Below are 22,746 nucleotides of genomic sequence, written 5' to 3'. Positions count from 1 at the left end.
CCGCTCCAGGGATGGCGTGCTGCGGCAGCTGGTGTCCGAGTCGGCCTTGTTGTCCTTGTGGGCCAGGGCCCAGTAGTCCTGAGCGGCGACCCCAGCCCGCAGCCTCAGGTCCGACTCCGTGCTGGATGGCCGGTCCCCGACCTGCGCGAGGGGCAGAGGGGGTGAGAGCTCCTCCTCGTCGATGTACAGGGTGACGTCGCTGTAGGAGGCCGTCATCTCGTCCAGCTTGCGGTGGTCCATGCTATGCAGGGCCGGCTTGGGCTCAGCATCCTGGGTCCGTGCGATGTCCGGGGCCGGCACCTCCTCCGTGTGCAGGCTGCGGCAGTTAAGGGCATCGTCGATGGACTCGGCCAGCGACTTCACCTGCCGGGAGAAGGCGTCCTCTAGCTCCGTGATGGCATCCGCAAAGTCGCTCGAGGCGGCCGGGGACTTGAGGGTGGCCGGCTCGCCCAAATCCCCGCATTCGGAGGGCACCAGGCTGCCCAGCTGGGAGCCGTCGTTGGTCACTGAGACCTGCTTGCCCTCGAAGTAGGAGCTGTGCACCTTCTCGGGCCCCTCGAAGGAGAACTGCATCCTCATGTTGGACAGCACAATCCGGCGAGACATGCGGTTCTCCGACATGGAGCTGCGCAGGCGCTCGAAGTTCTTGTTCATCTGGTACTGGCGGAAGGCCGTCTGGATAGTGCGCGCCGCATGGCGGGTCACGAGGCGCCCCCCATACTTGCGTTCTAGCATCTCCACCTGGTGGGAAGGAGAGGAGAGTGAAGGCACCTGGGTGCTGGCCTGCACGAAACCTACTTCCTTCCTCAACCTGTGCAGGTGCAACCTGGAGCTGTCTCTGTGTGGCCCGAATTAGCTGAAAGATGGGCTGGCAGCTGCTGGGGGTGGGCATCGGCGTGAAACACAGGTGCCAAAGTCAAGTAAGATGGAGAAGTATTGGGGTAAGGTGAAGTGAGCTGTGGTGCATGCCTATAATCCCAGCACTCTGGGAGGCTGAGGCAGGAGGAGTGGAAGTTCAAGCTTGGGCAACTTAATGAGTCTGTCTCAAACTTAAAAGTTTTAGAAAGGGGCTGGGGATGTAGCTCTAGGTAAAGGTCCTGGGTTCAATCTCCAGTACTGGGAAAAAAGAAAAGAAAACAGCAGGGGGATATAGCGTGCTGAGCATTCCAAATGTCTTTTGTCACTGGAGCGTCTGCCCTGGCACACTTTGTGGCTTGCAGAGTTATGAAAACGCTTCTGGAGAAGCTGGAAGAGCTGAAGCCAGCACCTCCGGAAACAGGAACCTGAGGCACAGGCGGGTTTAGATGCCCACCAGAGCTCCCAGCATGCCCGGAGGCTGAAGGGTAAGGGGCGCAAGGTCAGTGAATACCTGGTTTCACCTCAGATGGGCCCGGGTAGGAGCTCCAAACTCAGAGGACCTCAGTTTCCTCATCTGCAGAATGGGGCTGCTCAGGGTCACCCCACCCCCAGGGACTCTGGCAAGCCCTTGCTAAGACAGAAACCAGGCAGTCAGCACAGGGGTGGCCCTGGAAGGTGTTTGAGGCTGCAGAGATGGGCAAACTGGAGAAGAGACCCTGTGACATTCAGGCCTGCAGGCACCATGGATCCCAACACCTGCCTTGGTGGCTGTGTTTGTGCAACCAGCAGTGTGGACGCCCAGGGCCTGTCGTGGGCCCACCTGTCACCCAGGACAGCCTGAGGGCTGCCGCTGTGCCTTGCTCCTGAGCAAGAAAGACACAGCCCTGCGGCTGCAGTCCAGTCTGTGAGGATCAAAGGAAGGCCAAGGTCAGGAGCTGGCATCTCTGCCCGGCCAGGGTCTGGAGAAGGCACCTGACTTCCCACCAGATGCCCACTTCACTACAGTGGGACTTTTGTGTCTGTAGACCTTAACCCCTGGTAGAAGGTAACCCCACCTTCACAGGCAATTCCTCCTATGTGCCCTATTCCCACTTCTGCCTTCTTTTCTGGGAAGCTCAGCAGAGCACAGAGTGCTGCACAGCTGCCAGTATCACCTCTTGCCTCTGTGTTGTCCTTGCCTCAGGGCCTGTGCACCTGAGGTCACCTCTTCCCAGAATGCCCAGTCCTCACGCCAACCACCCTTGCCTGCTGCCACCACGCAGGCCCACTCCGTTTCCCTCTGAGATTGCATCTTCCCTCCAGTCTGCAAGAAGCTCTGGAACTGGACCATCCTCAGACTGCTAACCTGCTCACAACCCACCTCCCGTACCGCACTCAGCGTGCACACAAGTGGCAGTCTCGGCAGTGCACCGTCTGCTTCCCACACAGCCCAGTGCCCAGTGATGGTGGGCTCCAGCTAGCACATGTGCGGCGGGGGGGGGACAGTGGCAGCTTCGGCAGGCCCATCCTCAGAGTGTAACTACCCCACAGCCTGCATGAGGTCGGAACCTCTCCCATTTCTATTTCCTCAGTTCTGCTGCCAATGTCTTTAAACGAGCTCTCTGTGAGCCCCTCTAGACCTCGGCAGAGGGGACAAATGCAAAGGGGACTGTCCTGCCACGTGACCTGTGCGTCCTGGGGGTGCTGGGCCCAGGTCCCAAGCACAAGGGACAACATAAAGGTGCCGCTCACAGAGGATTCCACCTGAGTGCCCAGGAGGGACGGCCAAGAGCCTAGTGCCTTCTCTGACCCCTTCAAGCATTGCAGCCGGGACCCGGCTGGGCCCAGAGCTCTCGGAGACGTAGGACCAGACGCCAGCAAGTTCGCCCTGAGCTGGAGCCCATCACGAGCCACACCTCTGCTGCCAGGAAGCGAGCACCCAGCCCACCCCCGCTGTGCCCCACTCACCTGCTTGTCTTGCAGGTCCGAGGAGAGCTCATAGCTCTCGGAGAGCGAGCGTGAGCGCTTGATAGCGTCCTCCTCCGCCTGCTTGCGCAGGATGGAGGTTGAGTGCTGCAGTTTGGGCCTCCGTGCACGCTGCTGCCCCGGAGGCCCCGAGTACAGCCCATAGGCACCCAGGGATGTGTGCTCGTAGTGGTCGGGGCTCAGGCTGGAGGCGGACACCAAGGGACCCTGGTGGTAGGCTGAGGGGCTGTCCAGGGACGTGGTGGTCTCGCTGCCAGGGCCCTCGCCCTCCACGCTGCAGAGGAGAAAGAGGGAGAAGCTTCAGGTGAGTGGGAAGCCTGAGCCTGGGGCACGCCGAGCTGGGAGGAGCCTGTAGCTCGCGTTCTCTCCGCTTCCTCCCTCACCCCACAACTGAGTACTCCACAAACCCAGAAGGACGGTGCAGAGCCCCTCTACTCCGGGACACACTCAGACCGAGTTGGCTCCGTAAAGCTCACCGCCCTCTAACATCTGCCCCGTCAGTCAGCTTTCCCTTTGCCGGTCTCCAGTTCAAGCCGTCACCTCCCACTAACCGCAGTAGAGGCCCACTGGCTGCTGGTGACCCTCAGCACCTGCAGCAGAGCCTGGAACACGTCGGCGGTGCTCAGTACTGACTGAGGGAGTAGATCGTGCTGCCTTCTCCCCACTGCCCAGCTTAAACGTGCCACTGAGTATCTGCAGAAACTGCTCACAGAGAGGGTCTCTGCCATGGGAAGTCTTTCCAATCGTGGACACCCATAGAGGGAAGGCAGTGAACTACAGGGAGATCCTCCCAACAAAGCAGACAAGCGCACACCTCGATCTCAGTCCTGCGGGAGGAAGAGTGGGAGGTGCGTACAGACCGCTGCCACCGTGCTGGTGAGCATTGGAGGTAATAAACGTGTTTGTCCAAGCGCTCAGTGGGGTCTCTGCTATGGCAGGCCTGGAACTGAGCACAGTGCACCGACGTTTTCTCTAAAGATGCAAACCGGCCTGCGGAAGAGGGACGGTGAACTCTTGCCGCACAGGACAGGAGACAGAGGCCCAGCGGCACCGCCCAGGAGCACACAGGCTACTCACAGAGGAGTCTGGGCTGAGGCCCCAGTGGGTGAAGCCCGAGACCCGACGTTTCCCTCTGCCCTGCTGCCTCCTGTCCCCACCACAAGGACATCCAAGGAGGAGAGGGGCCAAGTGCTGGGGGCTGACTCATCCCGAGCCCGGAACCTGGAAGACTTCTCTCCTGTGCAGATGTCAGTTTCCGTTGCCAGTTACTTTTCAGCACAGGGTGAGGACAGAAAGGAGACTTTCAGCGACAAGATCCTGACACCATTTCTTGTCTCCCTGCCAGGCCCCCTGTCCCTATGACTGGGCATTGGGCTGGGACTTTAAAGATCCCCTGGTCCCTGAGTGGACTGAGGTCCCACCGGAGGTAACAGTGGAGGAAGGAGATGGCGCAGCCCCCCCCCTCGGTCCTGTCCCAAGGCCCCCTCTGTAGCCAGTGGGACGCCTGGCACTCGATGGCTTCTGCCAACAGCCGCCCCTGCCTGGCTCCACTTCCATCCCTACGACTCCTCAGGGCCTGCCCTGCCCGGCTGCCGTGCTGCCGAGTGTGAACTCCCGGGAAGGAGGACACTTGGGAGAGAAACCAGGGGGAGGCTCGAGGAGGGAGCCCTGGAACAGAGGGCCGAGGTCTGGACACAGGCAGCAGGGACGGCTGCAGGCTCTTCCCTGAGGATGGGGCTGTTGCCCGGCTCCCCTTCTGGTAGTGATTTGTGGTGCGTCACCTCTCATTTCCAGGCCTCAGTTTCCCTTCCTGCAGTACTAGTGCCACGGATGTCTTCCACAAGTCCCCGAAGTCCACCCATGTCACAAAAGGCACCGGCGCCTCCCTGAGTCCCAACAGCAGCCCTGTGAGCTCAGAGAGGTCTGAGCTCCACGGTGCTGGAGCGGCCACAGCAGCAGCTGCTGCATGAAGGAGTGTGTGCCCGTGCAGACCGCAGCAGATGGACCAAGTCCCGGGTGGGAGCAGGCAGCCAGCGTGGGAGTAAGAGAGCATGAGACAGCGTCCCAGTGCCGCGTTAGCCTCCCTGCAGTCCCTGCAGCGGGACCCAGGAGCCCTTCAGTAGCCGTGGGCAGAGGGCCCTGCGGGGAGGGGCTGAGGACAGAGAGGCAGGCAACCCAGAGCCTTCACACCGAACCACATCCCCAGGCCTTTTCAATTTTATAATTTAGTTTTACAGCACAGAGGGTTGAACCAGAGCCTTCACACTGAGTCACATCCCCACCCTTTTCAAGTTTTTATTGGTTCATTTGCTTCTGCAATACTGGGAATTGAATCCAAGGTCCTCACACCACAGTACATCCCTAGTTCCTTTTTTGTTTGTTTGTTTGTTTCCAATCGTTTGAGACAGGGTCTCTTGTTGCCTGGGCTGGGCTTCTGTGATCCTGTGACTCCTTTGTGTTTTGAGATAGGGTCGGGCTATGGTGCCCAGGATGCATGGAATTTGTGACCCTTCTCCTCGGCCTTAAAATACCATGTTAAAGTGAAAATGCCCCATGTCCCCAAGTCCACACAGCAACAGGTACACTCAGACTGCGGGAAGAAGCCTAAACCGGCACACCTGCGACAGAGTACGGGTTAGCAAGTCATCAAACCAAGCTCCAGGAGACACTCTGACTCCTTTGAGGAAGCTGTTTTTTCTTTTTTGAGACAGGGTCTCCCTATGTAGCCCAGGCTGGTCTCGAACTCACAGCGATTCTCCTGCCTCAGCCTCCTGAGTGCTGGGATTACAGGCATGCGCCACCACGCTTGGCCTGGAAGCTGTTTTTTCTGATGGCAACAGCCTGGGGCTCCAGACTCTCAGCCTCTGTCTCCTTCCTGATTTGATCTCAGCTCTCCCAAAGTTTCTTGCTGGGGAAAGGATAACAGTCACATGTCACACAACCCAGGGTAAGACAGAGAGCAGTTGGACTTAGGGTGGGGCTTTCATATCTGGGAATGGGGTGGGACATGTGCTCAGGTCCTCTCGGGTTTCCTGACAGTTCAGAGCTCCTAGAATGCTCTCCAACAGTCAGGTGGCTGCTGCCCACTTCTCAGAAGATGCCTGGGTTCAGCATCCTGTTCCCAGAGATCTGCACCAAGAAATCAGACCAGTGTCCAAAGAGGTCAATATCAGGATTTTCGCAGGAGTATGGTCTCCCATTATGAAAGTGTGGAAATAATCTAAAAGCCCATCAACAAAGGACCGACGTGAATCAGTTCTGTATCTAATGATGGAAGAGACATCAGCATGGTGGAAACTCTGGTTTGACAGCTGTTCACAGGAAAGAGACTTGGAGTTTTTTTTTTTTTTTTTTTTGGTTGGCTATAAGCTTAATGCAAGCTGAAATCTCGATGCAGTTGAAGAGCCCGTCGCTAAATGGAATAAAATCCAGAGGTAAAAATAGCCCTGCCACCTGCAACAGTTGTCAGATCACAGCAGAACACAGTCTTCGTCCCAGAGTCTGGTGGGGACACAGACCAGAGCCTGTGCCCACCCCAACTTCTCATGCTGCCCCCAGCAGACATTGCTAATTGATCTCAGACTCCTTCCCAGCCCCTGCCAACGCAGCGCTGCACACGACCCATCCCAGCTGGCACGGAGATGGGCTTTGTTTGCCAAGCACATATGACAGCATGCTGGAGATGAGGGCTGTAGGTCTTCCGCCAGGAGCTGGGCCTGCTGGGCTGGCAGGGCAGCAGCCCCAGGGAGAGGTCAGAGTCCCTGTGCTCAGGCCACTAACAGGCGACAAACTGAGACCGGAGTGGATTTCTCCAGTGGGCAGAACTGTGCTCCAAGTCACCCCTGACACCAGAGAAGCTTCTCAGGAGGGGGAGCTCCTGTCACCAGGTGTCCAAGCTGCAGCAGGTCCTGCGGTACAAGGGACTCTGGTCCTGGCTGGCAGCCCCACCTGGCCTGCGTCTCCACAACCACCTCCCGCCTCCGCACCTGCACACCCAGAGGGTTACCTACAGGCTGGGGACGACGACCCAGTGGTTCCCAGAAGTCCTGGCTTCCAACAAGGCCAAGATGGCCAAGGTAGGAGATTGGCTCTTTCTTGTGGGATGAGCTCCACACGCCCACACTGGGGTGCATGGCTGAGACTGGGTGCTCGTGAACATGTCCACCCTCTGCTCCAGAGCGGAGACAGCCGGCTTCTTCCTCCCGCTCTGGGGACTCCAGGCTCTGATTCACCGAGGGCCTCCCCAGCTCCTCCCACCCTGCCTACCCCACTTCCTCCACTACAGGCACCAGCTGGGTGAGGCGGGGGTCCCTGAAGCGCTGTGACCATGAGTGTGGTGTGATGGTCCCAGTAATGAGCAGACTGAGGCAAGAGAATCACTGTGAGATTGAGGCCAGCCTGGGTATAGAGCAAGACCCTGTCTCAGGGCATGAAAACAAAAACAAAAACAGGACCACAACCAGAGCATCCTTTGGCCAAGGGACACTGTGTACTAAGAGAAAACAACTTTGGAAAGGCTCTTCCCTCTGCCCCTGTTTTCCTGCCAGCGGAGTGGGCTGGATGACTCCTTGCTGGAGTCAGATATCTGGGGTATTCTGATCCCTTATTACCAGCTGTAGTGCGAAACTTGCGCCTCAGTTTCCACTCTGGGAAAACGCAGTGGGTGGGGGAAGGTAGGTAGAGGAGCAACTTCACAGGATGGGTGTCAGGCAGCGGCGTCTCATAGGACCTTGCTAATGGCTGTCGCCTGTGACTCTGACCAGGACGGGCCGACAGGCCCCGTGTCCTCCCCTGGCCACCTGCCCCCGCACATCAGGCCGGAGAGCCAGGGAAGACGCCTTTGAGGAACCAGCCCCAGGGTACGACACACTCAAGGGCAGGACAGCAGAGCCTCACATCCAGGACCCCTGTCCTGGCCCCAGGGCCCAGAGGGCAGGGCAGACACCACTTCCGGCTGGAGTGTGAGTCAGGGTGGGGGCGGGGCTCACAGTCTGGCCACTGAGGTCTCCGATGGAGGCCTGGCAGTCACAAGGGACTTTTCCCGAGAAAAATGTGAGTCAGAGGAGACTCTGGGCACTGGCAAAGGGGTTGGGGGAAGCAGGGGCCCACGGTCCACCCCCAGCATGAACATGGATGGCGGTGCCCACGACAGCTCACGCCTTCGCAGTTCCATGTGCTGAGTCTTGAACCCGCCCAGTCCTCTACACCACCTCCAAGCACAGAGAGGGTAAGGACAGCCCCCAGGGCACACAGCCCACATGGAAATCGGAACACAGGCCGGCCCGCTCTGGAGCCTGGCCACCAACCAACCCCTGAACCTCAGTGCTGCTTACTGGACAGGGCCAAGGGGGACATGTGGCTGTCCCTCGGAACCCCCAGAGGCTAGGTTCCAGGTGGGGACAGCAACCCGAGGATGCTTGAATCCCTCACACACAATGGCTTAACATCCGCCTAGAACCAATCCACATCCTTTCGTACCGTTTAACTGTAAGTGCATTTCATAACAGCTAAATCTTGGAAACGGCCTGTCTGTCCACCAACGGGTGGATGGGTAAAGAAAATGTATTTACACGCAGTGGAGTTACTGTTCCACAAAGCAGGGCAAACACAAGTGATTTGTAGGAAAATAAACGCACCTTGATTTCATGTGTTACGTGAAATAAGTCACACACAAGATTAAGTATCTCATGGATTCTCTCACAAGAGCAAAATAAAAGGTAACAGGAAACAGGAAGGTAGACCTTTCTCCAATGAGATGGGGGCCAAGAGACAGGGAAAGCAGGATGAAGGGGACAAGAAGGGAATGAGAAACAAATGAAAATGTGCTACACACAGGTACCAACTCCACTGTACGAATGTAATCATGTACTGTACGCATATGCTCATAAAACAATAAAAGTTGAAATAAATTATCTCTAGATGAGTTTTCCCATGTAATACAATGCCTATGCATGGACATGGTTACTGTATTGTTTGGGAATGAAGAGGAGGTAAATGTGGACGTGTTAAATGCAGCCACAATTCTTCCTAAATATTTTAAACTTGCGGTGGATTAGGGTAGTTGAGTCTACAAAAACACTCACAGGGCTGAGTGCGCACGTGTGTGCGCGCACACAGGCACATGTGGCGAGCGTGTGGCAGCCACGGCCAGGCCGCCTGGCGAGCCATCCTCTTCAGCAGGCTGGGGACGCCGGCCTCCTCGGAGCCCGCCCTGCTCAGGTGGCGGCAGCACCGCCTGCAGCACAGCTCCCCCTCCCTTCTCCAGCTTTGTGGCTGCTCCTGAGGTTCCCGCTGGAAGCTGACGAGGGAAGGACGAGTCACTCCAGCCCTCTCAAGCTCCTGTGAGGGGCTCTGCACGGCAGGCTCTGGCCTAGACCTCGCTTATCCCCCAAAGCACGGAGAGGTGGGGCAGACAGGGCAGGGGCTGCGGGAAGGGAGAAATGGGGACCACAGCTCTGAGGGAGGCAGGCGTGGCACGGCGGAGGAGGGTGGACCCCAGGGCTCTTCGGGGTCCATGCACCAGGGAGGCAGTGATTTGGGGAGGGGCCCGGGGCTGATGACACAGGTGCCCACGGAGGTCCCGGAATCCTGTGGCCCTGGGTCACAGCCCTGGCACAGAGCCCAAAAGAATGCACGGCTCATCCCATCTCTTGGCTGGGGACACGGGGGGCTCAGGAGGGCTCCACAGCTCGCCCAGGACCACAGAGCCTGCGCGCCAATCCACGCCACTCTTCCAGGCCTTTCCACTCTGACCTGGCCCCAGGGAGCAGGGAAGGGGGACACAGGGATAGAGTTCTAGGGAAAGTGAGGGACAAAGGGCGAGGAGGGGACAGGATGGCTCTCCCAGGAGTTCATCAGGGAGGCGAGCCCGGGTCCGACCCTCTGGTCCTGGCAGGTGGCAGCATTTCACCATGCCTGCGCCTCAGAGCCTGGGCCACGGGGCCAGGGCCTTCTTCAGGAGGACAGATGCCCAGATGGTGACAGAGGGGACTTAAGGACGGGCAGAGTCCCTCCCAGGGAGGGCGGATCTCTCGGGCTGAGGCCCAGCAAGCTGGGCACCCTGGCGGGTGAGGTTAAGACGAATGTGGCCTGGACAGAAAGACCCTGAACTGAGGGACACAGTGCCAGCAACGGTGGCAAGGGGAACTGGGTGGCCCAAGACGGCACAGGTGTTGAGTTCCATGCCAGAGCCTCCAGACACCACCAGCCTGGAGTAACAGGGCCGGGGAGGCTAGACCCTCGCAGGAAATGGAGATCCAGGCACAGAGTCTGCAGAGGCCATGACAGGTTGTGACACCACCCAGGTGTCCAGCATGACTTGGGCTGGTCAGCCAGGAACTGCCCCACTCAAGAGCGGGGCAGCTACCGCCTCATCCCCCTTTCACCTCCACAGAAGCCCCATCCCTCGGCTGCTCACTCAGAGCCAGCCTCCCTCCTGCACCCTGCCGGGCCACCTTCACGACAGGAGGGCCAGCTTCTGAATGTTTGGCTACGCCTCGTCACCAGCCCACCTGTCCCTCCAGTGGGCCCTCCCCACCCTCCTCCCTATAGCAGCCGAGATCTCCTGAAAATACAACCTAAACCACACTTCCCCTTGCTCTGTGGGATAGGGGGTCCCTGTCCTCAGTGACCTGATGGCTCTATAGGACCCAGGCTTTCATCCCGCCAGCCTCCCTACACCCCCAGGGCCACCATATCCAAGCCAGCCCTCCCTCCTGGCCACACCTTACAGTCCTACCCCAGGACCTTTGCATGTGCTGCTCCTGCTGCTGGTGTCTATCTAACTCCTCCTCACCTCTTCCAGGTCTCTGCTCAGAGGATACCCCTGTCCCAGAGAGGCTTTGGCTGTCCAGTCTCTGAAAACTGCATCCCTAAGTTCCCTGAGAAGTGAGTCTCCAGCGTGCATTCACTAAACTATGACACCCTGCTGGGGAGGCCTTTAAAAAAAATACTCTCTCTAAATCCAAACTCCTGAGGGCTTTTCGGCCTCCAGCGTGAACTGTCACACACAGTCAGAGCAGAAGCCAGGCTGTGGCAGGGCACAGCGGGGCATCAGGTGGCCACAAAGGGGGACCAGAACCTCTCCTCTGATGCCCAGCCTGAGGCTTACACTGGGCAGACCAGTGGGAAGTGAGGTCCCTGCCCTGTGTGGGTACAGGGAGGGGTCCTTGCCCCCTACCGCGAGGCCTCTGCGCTCGTGGACCCTGTACAACACCCACCTCCCTCCTGGGGACACTGTCCCGCCTCAGCCTTCTCTGCAGACTCCACCACCTACAGGGCAGGGAGCTGGCCAAGCCCAGTCTTGCTGACTTGTCAGGCTCAGCCTGAGGCCAGATAAGGACCGGCCTGCTGCAGCATCATCTGTAATTACCCAGCACCCAGACCTCCCGAAGTGGTTTTTACATACGTAGAAAAATATAGGACTCCAAACAATGGATTTTTCAGAGCGGGAGGCTATTTTTAGAGCGTTGCTTACTGAACCAGCATTCAGCATTTCCCTGTTTGTCAGCTGCTGCTGGTGCGATGCGCAGGCGACAGGAGGAGCCACGGGAAGGTGGAAGGGTCTTCTCAGGCCTCTGGTAAATCAACAAAGATGCGGGTTTGGGGTACACTCGTGCCCGTGTCCCAGCAAGCTCCCCACCTGCATGGCCGGCACAGACAGGCTGTGGCTGATGCCACACCACAGGGGAACTGGTTCCCTGGGCCGGGGCTGGGCTCACCGGGAAGGAGAAAGGTCTCCGTGACCTTCACCCTGTCCTGTGACAAGGGTTTTCAAAGAGGTCCTTCTTCTGGACCCGCGGAGGTGGCCTTGCTCCCGACAGAAGGCAGAGTGGTGTGTGTCTCTGTACGTCAGGATTCCTTTGCAGTGCTCCGTAAGTCACTCGGAGAGCAGAGCTCAGAGGCCTTGAGCCTCATGGGGTCACTGGCAGCCCTGATCACCCTGAGACCGGCCCCGTCCACCTATGACCTGGAGGCTCCTGACAGAACCTGGCTGTGTGCAAACGCGGCGTGCACGTGACCTGGGCAGGCAAAGGCCCTGACACGTGGGTGCAGCAGGGTAACCTGGGGGCACCGGTGCCACCCCGGATGCCTGTCCGGCCAAGCTCACGGCGTTCTCACACCGCAGCGCGTTCTCCTCCTCGGGCCTCTTCTGTCCTTTCTTATTTATAAGCCTGGCTGCCCCACAAGAAGGCCAGCTCCGGAAGGGCAGAGGTGTCTGTTCCCTCGCCAAGACAGGCCCGGCGGCATCTACACAGCGAACACACAGCTGGCACTGCCAAGTAGACAGAGGACCCCACCGGTGACAAAGGAGCCTGCACAAGCCGGGCGTGGATACAGCCTTCAGGAGCAGCTGGAAGCCACCAATATTCAGTGGGCAGCAAAGCCCCGGCCATGGCCGGCCTCTCGGAGACCGGCGACACTGTCCTGCGTCCACACGGCCGCTGCACTGTGCTGCCGCGGTGTGCAAACGCCAGCCAGCTCCTCCAACGCCGGATCCGTGACCACAGCACTGGAACGCTGCTCCCTAGGCCTGGAGACACCGAGGTCTCTCCTGGACGTGAGTGCACCGCCTCCACCCCATGCCCACCTCCCACCATCCCGGGAAGCCGCTGGCAGAGCCGGGCACTGGCGGGGCCCCAGACAGGAAGCGGCACAGAGCCTCCCTGCGAGGCTGCCAAACATACAACTCCCGTGGGCCACTGGCCAGCTGGCGGAGAGGGGCAGGCGGCATGGGTGGGGGGCCGGCGCAGACACCCTGCAATCAAGCCAAGCCAGGGCCTCTGTCTGGCGAGGTGCTGCTCATAGCAGGCTCTCCTATGAGTCCTCAGCAGGCTGGGCTGAGGACCTTGCCCCGCATCCCGGCATCAGCAGCACCACAGTGGGGAACAGACCTAGTCCAAGAGCAAAGCCAGCCCCTAATGCCAACCTGAAGCCCGGTCGGGAAGTGCAGCCTTCATTGTCCCCACTGCCTTCCGGGCCAGGGCCAAGGAAAGGGAGAGTCCAGCCATCTGAGGCCCTGCGCCTCAGCCCTGGCAGACCTGGCCAGCAAGCCTGTTCCCCGCCGGGTCAGGAAGCCTTTGAGGCACAGCACTCTCTGGAGGCAGAGACTGGGAGACAGCGGCTCCTGGGTCTCGAGCTTGACTCTGTCCGCACAGCAAGCGTGAAGCCCAAGGACAGTTCCACTGCAAAAACGGGACCAAGTCCCTGACATGTAAACACCTAAATTTAATTTGAAAATTGGAGTTTTTAGCTTTCTGTAGGAAGGAATACAACCAGCCACGCTGGTCCTGTATCCTGTTTCATGACAGTCCGAGGGAGCCACACCCAGGGGACAGGTGCTCCAGCCGTGCCACAGCCCTCAGCACCCCGCTCGCCCCCCACACCTGGCCAGCTCCTCTTCCTCGCTGCATTTTCTTGTGATTCCTGCAGAGGACCAACACACAAGGCGCAACTCAAAGACCAAAGCTAGGATCCAAGTTTGGGATGCGTCATTCTCAAGAAAACTAATTGAGAATACCAAGTCCCGAGAGTCAGTCTTCACGAATTCCCAGGGCTTTTCTTGGCTGGCTCGAGTGCCAAGCCCTTCTGCTCTGCTGGGTCCTCTGTTGTCTGATGTTTACAGGGTTCTACCAACCAAAGCAGTGCCATCACTGCACCACAATCCACCGTCTACAGTCACCAGAGCCACCAAACACCAGACTGCACCTCACTCCGAACCACACAGGGCTGCTTGGGATTTAGAAACCCTCTCGCTACCAGGCAGCTATCCCCAAACTGGGTGCTCAGAGGATGCCCCGGGGCTTAAATCCAAGCTCTGCCCATCCCCAAGAATGCCAACCTGTGTTTGGAATGATGCCCAACGGCCCCGGGTGCACCCTGGGGGGCACTGGGGAAGCACGAGGTACAGACTGAGGGATCAGGCCTCCAAGTCCCCATTTCCAGGTCTGGGGACTATCTTGGGGTGAGTGATTTCACCTGTCAGCTTCCACTGTCTCCTTTTACAGTGGTGACCCCTCCTGATCTGTCTGCCCAACAGGAATGTGGGAATCCAGCGAAGGCATGCTTTGTCAATCATGGACCCTACAAGGGACTGTTTCTCCCACATCACTGGCCAGAGAGGAAAAAAGAAAGGCTCAAGCCTTAGGCTCTAGGTTTGCTCCTCCGGAAACCAGATGCACCTTGGATGGGCCTGCAGGGGGCTTTGCTCATTGTAGGCCTCTGTGCTTCCCCTCTACTTACCTGGCCTAGAGACATGAAGTTTACAAAATCGCTTCCCTGTTTCTTTCTCCACTGGGCTAACCATTTCCTGTAGCCCGCTCTTCACCAGACCCTTGCCCTGGCGGCCGTGAGGTAGGGCGGTTCTTGTTGGTTTCAACTGCACAAAGATGACCAGGAGCTTCCAAGCCCTGGACTCACTCGGAAAGATTTTGCAGAATACACACACACACACACACACACACACACACACACACACACACAGCCAAGAATCTTCCCGGCTGAGCCAAATTAAATACAGAGGCCTCTAGTTATTTCCATACGCGCAGAATGGACTTAAATAAAGCAGCTCTCTGTGGCTCCAACAGACAGGGCCGCACCCGGCCCCAGGGACGACTCAGGAGGGCCAGGCGGGAGGCACCGGCTGGGGAGACTGGCTCTGCAGAGAGGGGAGAGATGTCCGTCATGCAGGCCTGGCTGTCCCCCAGCACGGCCCACCCTGCCGGCCAGGGGTGTGGCTCTCAGAGCCCAGCACAAGCTTGGCCTTTTGTAAGCGCAGAGCAAAACTGGACAGAAAGTACAGAGATCTGTCATAGGCCCTCTGCTCTACACACGACCTCCGCCACTGACGGCTCCCTACCGTGGCGGCTTACACGGCTGTGCCGTCACTGTCCGGAGCCCTCGGTTCTCATCAGGCTCCCTCGTGGTACCAGCTGTGGAGGCAGGCGCCACAGCATCTTGTGGAGGACACCGGCACCAAGAGGGAACACAGCTGACCCCAAGCCACTCGACTCACGCAGGGGAGGAGGAGGTGGGAGGTGGGAGCCGACTGAGGTGCTGGGCCACTGGCCCCGGCAAAGGACTGAGCAGCCTGCCAGCTCCGCCATGGCAGCATTCACCGAGTGCCAGTCTCCGTCTGCCCACTGCACCCAGCATGGAGAAGGGGCCCAGAGGCTCCAGGGAACAAGTTAAGGCTCAGGGCAGGGAACACTGCCCCTGTCACTTCCACAACCACAGCCCTGGCACAAGGGGCCCTCCTCTGGTGACAACCACCGGGTACCCAGCAAGCAGGACCTACGTGGCCTTGGACAGGAGACTTGGCCTCTTGGTGTCTCCATTTCTCGGCCGTAACATGGGAAAGCTGTCTGCCTGTGACAGGCACACAAATCGTCCTCTGGGGCCTCTCACCCAGGAAGTACATCAGGGTCACAGGACTGCTTCTTCCCTGCAGCATAGGCCTGACAGGGGACCTGGGTGGGCTTATGAGTAGTAAGTGGGCCAAGCAGAAGGGATCTCAGCATGGCCACTGGATGAGCAGCTCTGGGGGAGGGTCAGGCACAGGTCTCCTCTGGGACTTGGGCTCAAGGCGCCCAGGAGCCCTAGGGAGCCTGGTGGTCCAGCTGTTGATGTCAGGACCTGGACCAGAGCTGAATTGGACAAATGAGGCATAAAGAGAAGAGGAGAAGGGAGTCAGGCAGAGGCCTGGGGACATCAGTGTGGAAAGGCAGCTACGCAAGGGAACAGACCTATGCATTTGGGGAGACAGGTAGGTGCCACATCCTGACTCAGCCATCTGGCATGCAAGAACAGACCCCAGGGGTACACTCCATAGAGAGCCGCAATCTGGCCCAGGTGAACTGATCTGACCAGAAATGCCAAGAACCACTTCTGTGGCCCCACCCTTAAGGATCCTACACAGTAGAGAAGCCAGTCCTTGACCCCCGACCCGGGAAGGCCCCGTCTGAAGGCCTGGCAGGAACACTTTCAGACTCAAGGCCTCCCAAACAGGCTGGGCACCCCTTGGTCACCAGCTCCCAAGCTCAGAGTTCCCAGAACCAAGCTGACACAGCCAAGGGCTGTTCCGGGGATGATGTGGCCCTGCCCCAGGGCCTTAACCATGGACATGACAGCTCCAAGACCAGAAATAAAGCTGACCACGAGACAGGACAAAATATCCAGGGTTTGCTTCAAAATAACCCAAGGGCAATGAAATCACATTACCCAGTGGGGTCATTATACCATTTTCTGTAGTTTTGTGCACACTCGAAATTTCCTATGCGAAGAAGTTAAAAATAGGCTAAGCCCGTGCTTGCCACATTAACATCCATTACCTCTTTTGGGGCCATTCTGCCATTTTCACTGAGTGGAAAAACAAAACAAAACCCAAATCCCACACTTCAGATTAGGGCTCTGAGGAAAGTCAGGGGCCCTGAGGGGGCAGGCAATTCAGGTCTCCCTCAGCAGGGAGGAAAGAGCCACTTCCTCCGGCACTTCCTCTCCAATCCCACCCACTCCACCAGAGGCTAAAGTCCTGCAGGGCCACACAGGGAAACCAGCTCAGCAGCAACTGTGACTGGCTCCTACCAGGAGGGGGTACTACGAACACCTACTGCACACCCACTGCGGCCTGGTGCTACCGCCACGGTAGAGTTGTCCCAGGACACAGGGAGTCCAGAGGGTTTTACTTAGACTCAGAAGACTTCCCGGGGCTGACACCAACTTTTTTGGGATGCGAGGCCACCAGGCAGAGCTTCCAAGGGACCTCTGTCCACTGCGCAAAAGGGCAGTGTACCCCGCCACATGGGTGGGCAAGTCCCGGTCCCTCCTCTTCCCCGCCCTCCTGACCTCTGCCTCATCCTCCATTCGAAGAAGCCCAAGCCCCCCAGCCCACAGTGTGATGAAAGTGAGGTGGCCAGAGTATTCTGCGGAGTTCACAAATTTGTCTTTGCATTTTCTAGCTTGATTCCTTGTCTGGGAAGCGAGAAAGTACCTGCCACTTCACCGCACTCTCAGGAAGGTCCTGTGGGGTCAGTGTGGGTGAAACTCAAAGCTGTCTGAATGCCAGTCACTGCCGTTTTCATTCTGCAGCCTGTTCCTACCCTGTCTCAAACCCACGCTCACTCCAGACCTGCCAAAAATATTTAGGGCTTTGCCCCAACCCAGCGGAACCCGCTTCACCCTTCTGCCAGCACACACCGGGTGCCTGCTGGGTGTGAGGCCCTCAGCGCGATCTCTATCTGACAGGTGGGGTAGCAGTGGCCCCCATCCACTGCAGCAACCGCCTCCCTGCTGGTGTGCAGGCTGGCTGAGAGGACAGAGCAGAACTAGAGACCTGGGCCAGGCCCCGGAGGGCCTCAGTAGGTGCGGAGCAACTCCAGGCAGGACAGGAGTGCTGCCTGCCCAAAGCCTTAGGTTCTGCTCCAACTGCCTCCTCCCAACCCTGAAGCACCCCCAGGCCTGGGGCAGGGGGTTCTCACTCACACATGGCACGGGCCCACCCTAAGAAATCTATGTGCATCCCAGCCCAGTTGCAAGCCACCTTATTTTGCCATTTTTCCAATCTACAGGCAAAGCAATTTCCTTAATACTTGTAACTGCGCGCTTCTTAGGCTGTTCAGACGGAGAGTGACAAGCACACACTCCAGCTGCAGGCTTTAGTTACTTCCTACCTGGGGTGCCATCTGTCCCACCGGGACCGCGCTCCCTTCCAAGTGCTTCCCCTTGCTGCCATCTCTTGATGTGCACGCGAGTCTGTCTGTCTGTCTGTCTGCATCTCTCTCACAGAGCTGGGGAATGAACCCAGGGTCTCACCCAAGCTAGGCAAGCGCTCCGCCACTGAGCCATGCATACTTCAGCCCTCCCTCCCTTCTAACCCCAGCCTTGTCTAGGGCCCAAAAGAAAAACGATCCATTCCCACACGGGGCATCAGTCGCCCCCGACAAGCAATGCAGTCCCATTCCGGGGTAGTGAAAACTCAAGCCTGAAACAACAGCTACAAAAACCACCATTTACCATGAGTTTACTGTGTACTGTGCACTTCGTGTGAATTAACACGTTTGCTACAGCAACTCCATGAGCTGTTACTGTCACCCACATGTTACAAATGGGGACAACAAGGCACAGAAACACTAAGGAACATGCCAAGGTCACAGCGGGAGTGGGGAGAGTCAAGGGCAGGGTCCTGGGTATCTGGCCACACCAGGCTATTCTCCCTGTGGACACGGCCATGTGGGTCACGAAGCTCACTCTTCTCTTCACAGATGGGGACACTGAGGCTGAGGAATGGGAAAGGACAGAGTGGGGGAGCCCCACGAGGGCCGGGGCGGGGGTCCTCTGGAGGGAAGGAGGGGGCCTTCACGCCTTGGTGATAAGCGTTTAAAAAGCTCAGGACAAATGAGAGCAGCGAGTGTAACAAATGTCGGCTGAGCACTCACTGAGCTTTTTCAAGGCTCCTCCTTAAACGCTCCCATGCCTTACTGCTCTTAAGGTTTACACCTCCTAGCCTGAAACAGAAAGCACACACCACTCCTGTGCACCTTTAATAAAAGCAGGTCTTGGAGAGAACATATTCACACTGGCAGGTAGATACCGACACAGCCTGGGTAACCAGTGATTTGGGGGAGCCTTTTATCTCTGTGTGAACGAGGAGGTCTCTCGTGGCTGGGGACTCTTCCTACTCCCTGTGGGATGAGGTTTAGGGCCCTTGTATAGGTGTCCTCCAGTGACATCAGAAGACCTGGCCCTGGGCTTCCTAACCACGCAGATGCCCATCATCTCGCAGCGCTTTTCTGCCCAGGACTCCGTCCCACACGCAGTCTGGGAGAGGGCTGCCCATGGGACGACAGTGAGTCTCCGGGGCCAGGAGGGCCTGGTGCGCGGCCATCCACCAGGGCGCAGGCGGGGACATTTGGGGACCTCAGACCCGTGTATGACGGTGACATATTTCACCAAAGATGACTTCTACCCCCACGGGAAGCAGAGCCTGACCGTGAAGAACACAGAGCCCGACGCCAGGCAGAGGCAGCACAGATCCCAGCTGCAGCCCTTGGGAGCGGTGACCGAGGGGAACATCCCCCGTCTGAAAGACCTCACTCACAGATCGCAGTGAGAATTAAGACTCACCCAGGAGGGGCTGGAGGGCGGGCAGTGCTATTATTACTGTGCTGCTTTAAACAAAGAGGAAAAAACAAATGCAGTCATAGTTTCCCATCTTTGCACACAGGGAGGGGACTCTTGCTACGGTTCCATACGGGGCCTCCAGTTCAAACTAAACTGTCACCGTGTCAGGAAGCCACAGACCGAGGAAATAAATGGGAAGAACGGTTCTTTGCCTGAAGGAGCAGGGGAGCCACAGTCATGAGCGAATGAAGCACCGAAAAGGCAAGTGCGGCGGGGCGGCCAGGACCGGGGAGTGAGCTATGACGAAAAGCCACGTGGGCCACAGCAACCCGTCTCCAAGCCCAAGGCCAGCAAAGAGAGAACAGCGAGCAACATTTTAACTTGGCAGCCGTTCTGCAAAAGGGAGCTGAGGCGGGGGTTAGGACGGTGACAGCCGCCACCATCTGCGGGGCACCTGGATGCATGGGCCACGAGGCACAGCTGCACGTCCCCCAGGAGCTGCTTCTGGGCCCCTTTTACAGGAGGAGAAAATCAAGGGTCAGAGAGGGCAACGGGAAGAGGTGAGTCAGGACTCTGCAAGGCCCTCAAAGGCCTGTGCTTGGGGGCGTGAAATGTCACAATGCGAACCTTGGTTCCTCTACCGGCCCAGGGCCTGGCACAAGCCGGTGCTCAGTAAACATGTTTCGTGACTGAGGGAACGAAGGAAAGTGTAAGGTTGGGTGGCCCTCGGGTCCTCGCCAGGGAACAAAGCGCTGCACCAAGCCCTGGACAGACTTCTGCTCGTCTGCATTCATTCACGGTGTGCAGCAGGTGGCCGGCCAGGCTGCATGAGGTAGGCATCGGGGCACAAGTCAGGCCCAGGGCTTGGCAGGGCACTTGTCCCACAGGAGTCCAGCCCTGGCGGTGAGGGTGGCAGGTCCAGGTGGCACTGGGCCATATCTTCCCCATAATTGCCATCAATTTTCTCTCTGCAGCAGCTCCCGCAGTGGGAGCAGCCAGATCCTCTAAGGCCACACCAATTAATTCTTCAAGAGCCTTAATGGCCTTTAAACTCATTACGATCTACTTTTGAGGACCAGTGATAAATCACACTCAATAGCCTGGAGGATCCTCTGGCCCTCACAAACACACACACATCCCAGCAGGGGAGGCAGCCTGGTCCCAGCCCACCTGTTGCCTCGCCTCTGTGCTTGCCGGGTGGATATTCCACGCATCATCATAAGTCACAGGAAATTTACAAAACAGGAAGGAAGAAATCCAGCAGGTCACTGACAGTTGGGAAGAGAGGAGCGCTGACTTGGACAAATGCCGCCTGTCCGGGGTCTGACGGGTCCTGCAAGGCCACCCACACTCGGGCCCTCTGTCAGGCAGAGTTGTCACTCCCCACCGATAAACGGGGAACCGCAGTGAGAGGGGTGTGCTAACTTGCATCAACTCACAAAACTGAACCTGGATGTGGAACACAATGTTCATTTCCCCAAGCCCTTCTTTCCCGCTGCCCTGAGCTGCTCTGGATTCAGAGACTCCGAGAGCCACGCGCCAATGACCTGCAGAATCCTGCCAGCCGAAACCTCACACACGCACACAGAAACAGAGCTCCCGAAGCCCTGTGCCCGTCCCGTGCTGCCCTCCATGCCCAGTCAGCACGCTGTCTTACTGTGCAGCTGTCAGTCCTGCCCACATGTGTGGACCGAAGCTGGGTAAATATTAGCACAAGTCGTTCATAGTCCGACTTCCTTGCGCCAAAGCCTGAAATCCCACCAGGGCCCTCTGGAGTCCTGCCCTCTGCCACAGCACCTGGGCCTGACCATAGGCTCAGCTGGGGGCATTCTGCCTCGACATGCTCACCTGGAGAGCGTCGTGGGCTGCCGTGAGGTCCACACACGGGCCCAGCAGACCACCTCTACACTGTAGCAAGGGGCCACGTGTACTGTCCGAGACACGCCTGGACGTGCAAAGCATGTGGCTGGGCCCAGGAGCGGTTTTCTCAGGGGTGCTCGAGACAGGGCCTCCTCCGTCTTTGCAGGAGGAGGAGATGGCCAGCTGTGGGCAGGCCGGACCCTAGAAGGCTCTGCAGCTCCAGAACATCTAGTTCATATTCCATAGACCGGGGCTGGACAGCTTCTCTCCAGCTCTCCCCGAAGCTTCCTCAAGAACTATGGACCAGGTACTCTCGGGCAAACAGGACCGACCCACTCGCTCTGAAACCTACAGGCAAACTGTGGGCTGCAAATGAGAGAGGCCTCTTGATCTCCGCAACACCTGGCCCTGCTCCGGGACTGGGGAGCAGCTGTTTATCAGCAACCCAGACCACAGAAGGCTCCAAGCAGGACTCCCTGCAGATGGAGGACTTACACCACAGACACGAGGTAATTTCTGCTGAGAAGGGATGTGGGTGAGAAACACGCAAGAGAAGTGGCCAGGGACACGCCACCTGGAGTGATGACACTGGGGAGGTCCTGATGAAGGGGCAGAACGCCCCTTAGACACTTTTAGCTCAGGGTAGGATGAAGGGCTGCATACGCTGCTTGTTTCTCATGGTCACCATATTTCCTGCTACACTGCTGGCCGCACAAGGACAAAGCCTAAGTTTTGCTCCCTGCCGTGTCCATGAACATTCAACCTGTCTGCGCCTCTGCAATACGAGAATAAGAATGTCCCGGTGGGACAGCTGACAGCTAGCTGCACAGGGTGGCTGGCACATGGGGGACATGAATAATGTGACGCCCCACTCCCGGCTCGAGGCCACTGGTTCCTGACAGATGGTCCTGCAGCTGCAGCTTGCCTGGCCTCTGCCCCAGATGCAAAGAGCACTGGCTTCTCGGGAATCAGCTCCTCCCAAGTCCCTCAGGAGACCCAGGCCCTTGACTCAGAGAGGGGGGCACAGGAGAACACACTTGTTCTTCTCAATGCAACTGCCAGGTGTGCCTGCAGAATTTTTAAACCAAAAGATCAGACAGCTCCAGGTGGGCGTCCCCCACAGGGAGCCTGACACAAGCCAAGTCAGCCTGTCAACAAATCCACTCCACCCCACAGCCCAGCTCCTCGGAGGGGCCTGCAGACAGCTCAGGGGGCAGCTGTGCTGTCGAGCTGGCGAGAAGAGATCAATATTCCCAGCACATACACACACACTCTCTTTCTCCTTCCCTCTCCATAGACACGGCCGGCCAGGCCACCCGTGAAGCTCAGGAGTCCCCCACAGGCCCCTGACACAGGGAGGGGCTGGTGGCTCAGAGACCCTGACTCTCTGACCACACCAGACCCATGCTCCACCTTGCATGTAAACAACACCCCAAAATCTCACCAGTAGCCCCTGGCTCCTCTGTACAGTTGGAGATTCAGGCACAGACCGTCTCACTTGGGGCACCCCAGCACACTCCTAGGTGGCCCTGCCAGGCACGTGGTATCTGAGCTCTGGTGGCCCACACATCTGGAACGCAACGGATGGTCCCAGAGGCAGAGTGGACATGGACTCAGACACAGGCCCAGGGTCTCCGACAAACAGGCCTGCAGGAGCCTCCCCGGAAGGAAGCCTGAGCCGCTGCCATCAGACACAACCACCGAGCCGCCAGCACTCCAGGCAGCGAACTTCTGTTCATTTGCTCTCCTGCCCCCCATACCGCCTGAACGCACTCTGCGGGAATCCCTGGCTCACGCACTCCTGTCCCTGGGGCCCCCTTCCTCTTCTCCAACCACTAGGTCCCGCCCCGTCTCCCTACTAATAGGGATGCTCCGGGCTGCCAGCAGCCAGCCTTCCAGTGCACATCCTGTCCCGAGGTCACACGATCCCTGCACACCGCCCGCAGC

At 58.2% G+C, this 22,746-nt stretch overlaps 1 protein-coding gene across 1 annotated transcript in view; it reads right to left on the bottom strand.

Annotated features, from left to right (window-relative positions):
- Positions 1-22,746, bottom strand: part of Iqsec1 (IQ motif and Sec7 domain ArfGEF 1) — a 57,704-nt gene that overhangs the window by 25,428 nt on the left and 9,530 nt on the right. The window contains exons 2-3 of the mRNA XM_033759665.1: positions 2,806-3,097; positions 5-741 (exon numbers count right to left, since the gene is read on the bottom strand). Coding sequence (XP_033615556.1) covers positions 5-741; positions 2,806-3,097 — 1,029 coding nt within the window. The remainder of the gene's footprint in view (positions 1-4; positions 742-2,805; positions 3,098-22,746) is intronic.

Source organism: Fukomys damarensis, unplaced genomic scaffold (genome assembly GCF_012274545.1).
Source record: "Fukomys damarensis isolate Sample0158 unplaced genomic scaffold, DMR_v1.0_HiC HiC_scaffold_37, whole genome shotgun sequence".
Classification (NCBI taxonomy): domain Eukaryota; kingdom Metazoa; phylum Chordata; class Mammalia; order Rodentia; family Bathyergidae; genus Fukomys; species Fukomys damarensis.
This window is presented reverse-complemented; position numbering and strand designations above follow the sequence as displayed.